This window comes from Onychomys torridus, unplaced genomic scaffold (assembly GCF_903995425.1).
Source record: "Onychomys torridus unplaced genomic scaffold, mOncTor1.1, whole genome shotgun sequence".
In the NCBI taxonomy this organism is placed as follows: Eukaryota; Metazoa; Chordata; class Mammalia; order Rodentia; family Cricetidae; genus Onychomys; species Onychomys torridus.
In genome coordinates, this window is record NW_023414008.1 from 32549 (window position 1) to 41426 (window position 8878).

The window sequence follows — 8878 nt, forward strand, 5'->3', positions numbered from 1 at the left end:
TTCTGACAGATTTCTGTTACATTATGTTAAGATTTTCCTTTTGTTCATTGTTGCTAATGAAAGTGAGGTGTTGTAATAACAAACATAGTACCAATGTATCAAATCCCTGACACAATGAAATCTTAAAAGTAAAGGTTTGTTTTGGTTTGTGATCTCTCCCCTTTCATGCTCTGTACAATGTGGAGGAGGAAGCATGTGGAAGAATACTCCCTCATGATCAGGAACAAGGGATATGTGGGCGAAGTTAAAAGGAAGATTTTTCTCCTCTTTTATTTATTATATTTGTGTTTTAATTTTACATATCAGACATGGGCTCCCCTGTCCTCCCCCCTCCCACCCCCACCCTCACTTTCCCCCAGCCCCTCACCTCCATTCCCATCTGCTCCAGGGCCAAGACTCCCCTGGGGCTCCAGGAATCCAATTGCTGAGAAAGAGGAGGGATGTAAGAGTGTAAATTGTTGAGACCAAGATTGGAAAAGCACAGGGACAAATAGCCAAATGAATGGAAATACATGAATTATGAACTAAAAGCTGTGGAGCTCCCAACTGGATCAGGCCCTCTGGATAAGTGAGACAATTGAATAGCTTGAAATGTTTGGGAGGCATCCAGGCAGGGGGACCCAGACCTGTCATTAAAAGGAAGATTTTAAGACATCAAAGTGCCTAAGCTTCTGTTCATTGGATCACAGAGTGAAACACCCATAGATGCTCTCAGAAGTTTCACACACTGCATGAATAGCATGACAGTCATTATTGTAACTTACTTGATGCATTTATCTAATTATTCCTTATCAATAAAAAATTGGGAGCCAGACAAAGGAGTAAGAACCTGAATGATCAGAGAAGCTATGGAAAAGCCACCAGTGACCTCCTATCTCTTCCATTTCCCACATCCAAAAGGACTGAGACCCTCTCTAATCAGCGCCTTACTACTTCTTCTCTCACTATCTGTACTCAGTCCTCCAAAGTTTTTTTGTTCTATAGCATACATATTTATTAAAGGATTAATTTAAAAGCATGCACTGTATAAATGTATGCAATTACCAAAGAATAAATAAAAAATAAAGAACAAGGAAAAGAAAGAATGATAGCTGTCATCTTTTACACAATGGCCTCTGAGAAAGGAAAGTTGTAGCACATGGGAAAATACTCTGTTTTCCCATACAACAGCTTTTCCCACAAATGCGTGTTCTCGCCAACCATCAGCAACTCCTGCCAGAGTGGCATACTTGCTATAAATGATTAATCCAATTTAGAATTTTATGAGAACCATTTATAAAACTGAGATAGTTCTTGTGTATTATTAGCTTGCTGAGAGGCTTAATAATGCACGAGTATTAAACTTTATTAAATGTCCTGTATGTATTAATTGATATTTCCATTTTCTTTAGCCTGAGAGGTTTTCTTCCTCAGTCCATAAACTGGGGGCACATTATAACAAAGTGTGCCATGAAAATGAAGGGGGTTTTAGTATACAGCCAAGGGTCAGTCATAGTGGATTTTGAGAAAATAAAGTTTAAAGTACAGTAATTCTTAATGCTACAGTAATTCTCCGGAGCTCAGAATTAACTTTTCTCTGGTACCACTATCTCCCAGGTGAGTGTAGGCCTAGAATAATCAGAGTTGGATTTAATGGGATTGAAGTCATTGTGAAAGTAGAAGAATATGGCAAAGGAGATACAGAATTTGGGGAAAATTATTTAAATGGACCAAATGAAAAAATGATAAATAAGAAAACAAGTACGTGAAAGATCGGAGGATGAAAAACAATGAGGTGGGGGGAATAGTTCTCCCCAGGGAAGAGCACATCAGGAGGTTAGCCATCACCAAGTGGTCAGACTTGAAAACATACAGAGAAGTAACTATGGACTGAGCAGGTTGTGTATATGTATTTAGGAATATACATATGTGTGTGTGTGTTTCTGTGTGTATTCACATACATATATATGTGCAGCAACAATTTAAAAAGAGGCCTCCAAAACTTTTATGGTTAATTTTGGTCAGTTAGTGGCTAGTTCTGCATTCTAATTCAAAGCAAGCTTTGTTGTCAGAATGTGATCAACATATCACACACATTTCCTCATTTTTGTCTAAATAAAAAGGGAAGGTTTTAACTCTACCATAGTAAAACTATACACAAAAAGAAAATTATTGGGAAAGAATTACTTGTACAATATCTAGTCTATTGTCATTTGTCAATTTAGAGACAATATTCCAATACCTATCCTATCTTAATGAGTCTAAAGTATTTTTTTGCCTAATTCATTTTCTATCCTAACTTCAATTGCCAACCCAAAAATATCCTTTCATGTCTCTCAACCTTATACACTTTACACGTCTTTTGTGAGTTTCTTTTCTTAATTAGATAACAAAGAAAACTATAACTATATAGTCTACAACTCTATTGGAGACCTTAGAAGGGTATAACATTACTTTAGTAAGCAGGAAGTGAAGAACAAAAAACTTTCAAAACTATAGAGTTGACAGAAACAGCTGGCTGCCTGGCTGGCCACCCAGATATCTTCTGTAATATTGGGGCATTCACCTTCAGCCTACAGGCCTAGAATATCTGACAGACTTTTCTATGAAGCAGGAACTTTTAAGGACTGTCCTACCTTGTCTTGGTAGTTTGGCGGTCACTTTCTTTCATGTCCTGCTTGTCTAATTTGGTCAGCCTACTGTTATCAGTCAAGGCAAGGGCAGTTTCTTGCCCAGAGGCTAACTTTTGCCACAAAGAAAACAAATACTATATGAAGTTTCTTTGATGCTCATCACATTCTCTGAAGTAGATTGGTACTGCCAGCAGTAGACATGTCTCATTGTTATAAGAAGCCTTATACTATTAAAACATCTTAAATGCCATATTCTTTAAATCTCTGATGTGCTTGAAGACCACCTGTCTATCTCAAATATGTCTCTATTTGACCTTGAAAATATACCCAACTTGACTACAACTTTGCAATAGGTGACTAACTGCCAACCTGCATTTCTATATTATCATAAATAGTTTATAATAATAACTTGCAAGGAATAGAAATTTACATTACATTGTTAGATGAGCTGTATACATACAAAAAGTTAAACAAGCATACAAATGTATGATAGTATATTAAAACAAAATAACCTTAAATTTGTTTCAATACACAGAAATCCATACCAATGTAAAATATTTAAGACCAGTAGTTGGTTTTTTTTTTTTTTTAGTTTAAAAGTAGATTCAATAGTCTACTATTTTTCCTATCATTTTTATATCCCCCCTTTTCTTTTCAGAATGAGATCCCTGAATCTAATCTCCTTTGTTCAGCTTTTTTCCCTGACCATTACCAATAACAAACATGTAACCAATGCCCCCAAATGATGACAAATATCCACAACTCACTGAATGATCAAAACCACTCACCCCACCTCTTGGGAATGTGGGCATTGTGTTCTCTTGATTGCTTCTTATTGTCTGGGGGCAGTGGTATCTCTAGAGGACCCTGAGATAATTGAGATAATAGTTAAGTCCTGGGAGACCTGGCTATATCATTTATTTCTAGTCTCTGTGTAATGTGAAAGAGTAGGGCTTATCTGAAGTCCTGGCTGGAGTAGTGCATGAGGCTGGCCCATCTTAGCTAGCCACATTGAAATACTCCTGAGCAGTTTATAGTCTGTAGTCCATTGATGATCTTTGGGTAGGTGTTTGTCAGCTTAGTGGTATAACCATAATCCAGGTGGAATCATTGTTGTGGGGGCCCCTTCATCCTTTCAGAGACTTAATTAAGGGTTGCTGTTAGGAATGATAATGTTTCAGTGCAGAAAGCTTAGACATTTGAAATGTCATATGCAGGAGATCTCAGTGAGGTTAAAGAATCACAATTTATTAAGTACATCCAGGGCATACAAACTTAAATCCAAATTACCTAATAGGGACTCACACTCAAAATCATGTACAAGAAGGTAGATAAAAACTTTTTCTGGAATTAGTTAGTTTTCTATATGACCATTAATATGACAGAAAGTTTAAAATATATAGATATAGGTGAAGATTCATCTTATAAATTTCAAGATAATATTCATACCTGAAGAAAAATTTTAAAGAGTCAAAATAAAACTAAAGAATTCTGAGATTAGTAGTAATAGAATAATCCCTTAATTTTGGTTTTCCTTCTGTCCCATATGAAGTGGATCTTTTGACATTAGACAGAGATTTTAGATTTTTCTTTAAAATTTATGCCTTGGTTTAAGTGCAGGAGAGAGCCAATTGACCATATCCACTCTGACAAGTTGTATTACAGAGCTATTTAATAAAAATAGCATGATATTGGCAAAAAATCAGACATGTTTATAAGTGAAATGAAATTGAAGATAGTAGCATGAATCTTAAAAGGTCTCAATAATAAAAACAAACCCAGAGCTAGGTATTAGGGTGAATGCTGAAAGATCAGAGAAACAGAATAAGCCACATCCAATCTCACACTGCCAATTCCTTGTAGCTGAAATTCTTCTGTGTCTTGCCCTGCTGGCAGTCAGGACTAATCTTTCTCACCCACTGGTCCCACAGTCGCTTGGACCCAAGCAAACACACAGAGGCTCATATTAATTAAAACTACTCAGCCAAAAACTCAGGCCTACCACTGACTAGCTCCTACACTTAAACTCAGGCCATTTCTGTTAATCTATATGTCACCACATATTCAGGGCTTTACCTGCGTGCCATTACCTGCTGCTTCCTGGCCCGGGGCTGGCATCTCCTGACTCAGCCTTTTTCTTCCCAAAATTCTCTTTGTCTGTTTATCCCACCTATACTTCCTGCCTAGCTACTGGCCAATCAGCATTTTATTAAACCAGTGTATAAAAGCATTATCCCACAGCACTCTCCACTTTTTTTTAAAAAAAATAGAAACTTGTGCTGTAAACTTGCCTCTTAGAACTGCCTTTGTTATGTCCGATAAGTTTGAGTATATTGTGTATTCATTTTCATTGGATTGTAGGAAGTCTTTAATTTCTTTACTAATTCCTGCCTTGGCCCATTATTCATTCAGTAGTGGGTAGTTCAGTATTCATGAATTTGAAACGTTTCTACTGTTTCTCTTCTTGATATCCAGTTCCTATCCAAAGTGGTCATATAGAATATAGAGTTTTACATTAATTTTGTTGAATCTGTTGAGACTTGTCTTGTGTCCAATAATGTGGTAAATTTTTGAGAATGTTCCATAAGGTGCTGAGAAGAAGGTATACTCCTTTGTGTTTGGGTGAAATGGTCAGCAAATATCTGTTAAGTCTATTTGGTTTATTATATCAGTTGGCTCTGTTTATTTTTGCCTTTATGACATTTCTACTGGGAAAAGTGATATACTTAAGTCTCTGACTGTTATTTTATGAGGGTCAACTTGTGATTTAAGCTTTAGTAGTGCTTCTTTTATGAACTTTGGTGTCCTTGTGTTTGGTGAATAGATATTAAGAGTTGCAATATCTCTTGATGGATTTTTCCATTAATGAGTACATAGCATCTCCATATCTCTTTTTATTAGTTTTGCTCTGAAGTCTATTTCCTCAGATTTTAAAATGGCAACACCAGCTTGCTTCTTAGGTCCATTTGCTTGGAATATCTTTTTTCATCTTTTTATCCTGAGATGTTAAATATCCTTGATGTTCACATATGTTTGTTTGTTTGTTTGTTTGTTCCTTTCCTTTCTTTCTTTCTTTTTTGTTTTTTGAGACAGGGTTTATCTGTGTAGTTTTGGTACCTGTCCTGGATCTCACTCTGTAGACCAGGCTGGCCTAGAACTCACAGAGATCCTCCTGGCTCTGCCCTGAGGACTAAGATTAAAGACAAATGCCACCACCACCTGGCATCACATATGTTTCTTTGATACAGCAGTAGGATGGATCTTATTTTCACTTTCAATCTATTAGTCTGTGTCTTTTTATTGGGAGACTGATAGCATTCTTATTGAAAGATACAAATGAATGGTTTTTGTTGATTAATATTACTTAGTTGCTGTGGTGCTCTGTGTGTGTGTGTGTGTGTCCCTTTGATTTGCTGATCTGACATTATTTAATCCATGTGTTTTCTTGGGTGTGATTAATCCCTCTAGGGCTAGATTTATAGATAGATATTGCTTAAATTAGATTTTATCATGTAATGTCTTATTCTCTTCATGTACAGTGATTAAAAGTTATATTGGCTATAGTAGTCTGGATTAATTCTGTATAATATTTGCTAGACCTTTCTGGCATTTAGAGTCTACATTGAAAGGTATTTTTTTTCTTTTTGGCTTTTTGAGACAAGGTTTCTCTGTGTAGCCATGGCTGTCTTGGAACTACCCCTATAGACCAGGTTAGGCTCAAACTCACAGACATCTGTCTACCGCTACCACCTAAGTGCTGGGAATAAGGTGTGCACCACCATTGCCTGGCTTGTCATTCTTATTCATATAGGTCTGTTTTTATATGCCTTTTTCCCTGGAAACTTTTAATATTTGTCTTGGTTAGGGTTTCTATTGCTGTGAAGAGACACCATGACCATGGCAACACTTATAAAGGAAAACATTTCACTAGGTCTGGATTACAGATCAGAGGTTTACTCCACTATTATGGCAGGAGGCATGGCAGCATGTAAGCAAACACTTTACATATTTTCACATCTGTGTTTAATACTTTCTTATCAACATTTCCTTATTTCTTATTAGCAAGAAGCAGGGTGCATGTTTACGTGTTTATGCATGTGTATCTGACTGCATTAGCACATTTATTCATTTTTCTTCCATCAGTCATTGTGAGAAACTCTCCAGGCCTTGGCTTTTCATGAGTTCCTCTTCTCCACCCATCCCTTTCCCAAGCACACTAGGATTTGCACTGATAATTATCCTTGTATTTTTTCCTTTAAGCTCAGACTTGGTCTATTTCCCATCTCTCCAGCAGAGGGCAATAATTCACTTTATAGACAAGTTCATCAACCATGGTGCTAACAACTTGGTAACACTTTGAATTAAAGAAGTTTCCAGTTTCTTGATTCACTTTGCATCCACAAATGTCTCCAGGCCTTTGACCCCTTCTGTGAGACTGGTCCAAGCATATTTCCTTGACACATCCTCTGAAGCTGGTGCCCTTGAAAAGCTTGTCCCAGAATCTCACTCCTGTTTATAACAACCCTTGCTCAGGAGGATCAGAGGTTCCAGGTCCTCCTTAAAGCAGCAAGAGACGAGACAGAATTTTGGATTCATGACAGTTGCTATAAAGTTAATAGATGTTTTCTTCTGTTTCCTAAAGGAGGGTTTATCAGTGTGTAGCTTCTGTGAAATTATCCCTGAAAATACATGAGTTCCAGACCACATACTGACGCAATGGTTGTCCCAGGGAATTGTGAGCTCAGGGCCATTTGATTAGACTGAGATGGATGAGCAAAACCTTAGTTGAGGAGCACCAGCAGGAGGAGGAGGCAGATGCAGATATGAGGCCTCAGATTTTCAAATGTACATTCCAGTCATCCTCAGTTAAGCTTTGTTCTGAAAAAAAAAATTCCAGACATTAAAGAACAGAACTTATCATATCAGCTAGTTCAAACTAACCCTAGCTATGACAAAACATGTGAAAAATACTCTGGACCTGTGTTGTGGGACATTGTAGAAAAACAAAGCAAAAAACAAAACAAAATAAAATCCAAAACACTAAGAGATTTGGTTTTTACCAAATTAAATACTACAAGTAAGTGAAAGGACTCATGTGTTTATGAGCAAATAACATCCCAGCTTATACTACGCTGTTCACATATTTACTTCTCAGAAACCACAGATGGCTCAGATTTGCTTTTAAGACAACTAACATAGATAAGAGAAGTTTGTAGACAGAGACTGGACAACAAGATGGGTTTGCTGGTGAAAAATGTCAACTTGTTGCTATTCAGTGTAGTGCGTGAGAAAGAAGGGGATCTGCAACTCAAACACAACATCCTTTCCATCATGGAAGTTTTAGTTTAAAAGGTAGCATTTCCTTCTTTCTTTCTTTCCTTCCTTCCTTCCTTCCTTCCTTCCTTCCTTCCTTCCTTCCTTCTTTCCTTCCTTCCTTCCTTCTTTCCTCCCTTTCTTCTTTACTTCCTTTTATCCTCTGCCTTCTCTACTTCTTTGTTGCCATCTTTTCTTCTTTGCATAGTGTGTAATAAGAAGGTATCCTGGAATCCTGTTTTCTACTAATGTCTATTTTCATCTTTCTCTCCATAGTATTAGATGGTGAAATTAATCTTACCGAGTTTCCAGCATCCATGGCCACATCACAAGAAAAGAAGGTCACTATCACCTGCACTGCCAGCTCAAGTGTAAGCTACAATTACTTCCACTGGTACCAGCAGAAGCCAGGAGCCTCCCCTAAACGCCTGATTTATGGAACCTCCAATCTGGCTTCTGGAGTTCCAGCTCACTTCAGTGGCAGTGGATCTGGGACATCATACTCTCTCACAATCAGCAGCATGGAGGCTGAAGATGCTGCCACTTACTACTGTCAGCAGAAGAGCAGTGTCCCATTCACACAGTTCTACAAAGTAGAAGAAAAAACCCTTTGGCATTCTCAGCACACAGCTGCTTCCCTCTTAGAAGATACTATATGGTCAAGATTTTGATTGATGAATGACAAAGTCTCCAAATATTTTTGCAATGGAAGCAGGGCTAAATTTCACTCAAGGACCTTAAGCCTCTTCTCCTGGCAAAAAAGAAGAAAATGTATAAACAAGATAGTGGGATGAGACAACAAGAGACCCCATCATTTTGGCGTTCTGTGCAGAGAAATATTTGAGAGCTGAGATTTAGATTTCCTGATCTGGATACTGACTCTGGAGAGGATGCCATTGGACTTTTGGGAATATATGCAGGGCTGTAGGAATCATAGTTTTTTTTAAGTGTTT

At 37.5% G+C, this 8878-nt stretch overlaps 1 gene segment (V, D, J or C); it reads left to right on the forward strand.

The window, feature by feature from the left end:
- Positions 1 to 7328: 7328 nt before the first annotated feature.
- LOC118576600 lies at positions 7329 to 8596 on the forward strand. The segment is given in 2 exon segments: positions 7329 to 7347; positions 8202 to 8596. Coding segments are annotated over 2 exon segments (414 nt in total).
- Positions 8597 to 8878: the final 282 nt, after the last annotated feature.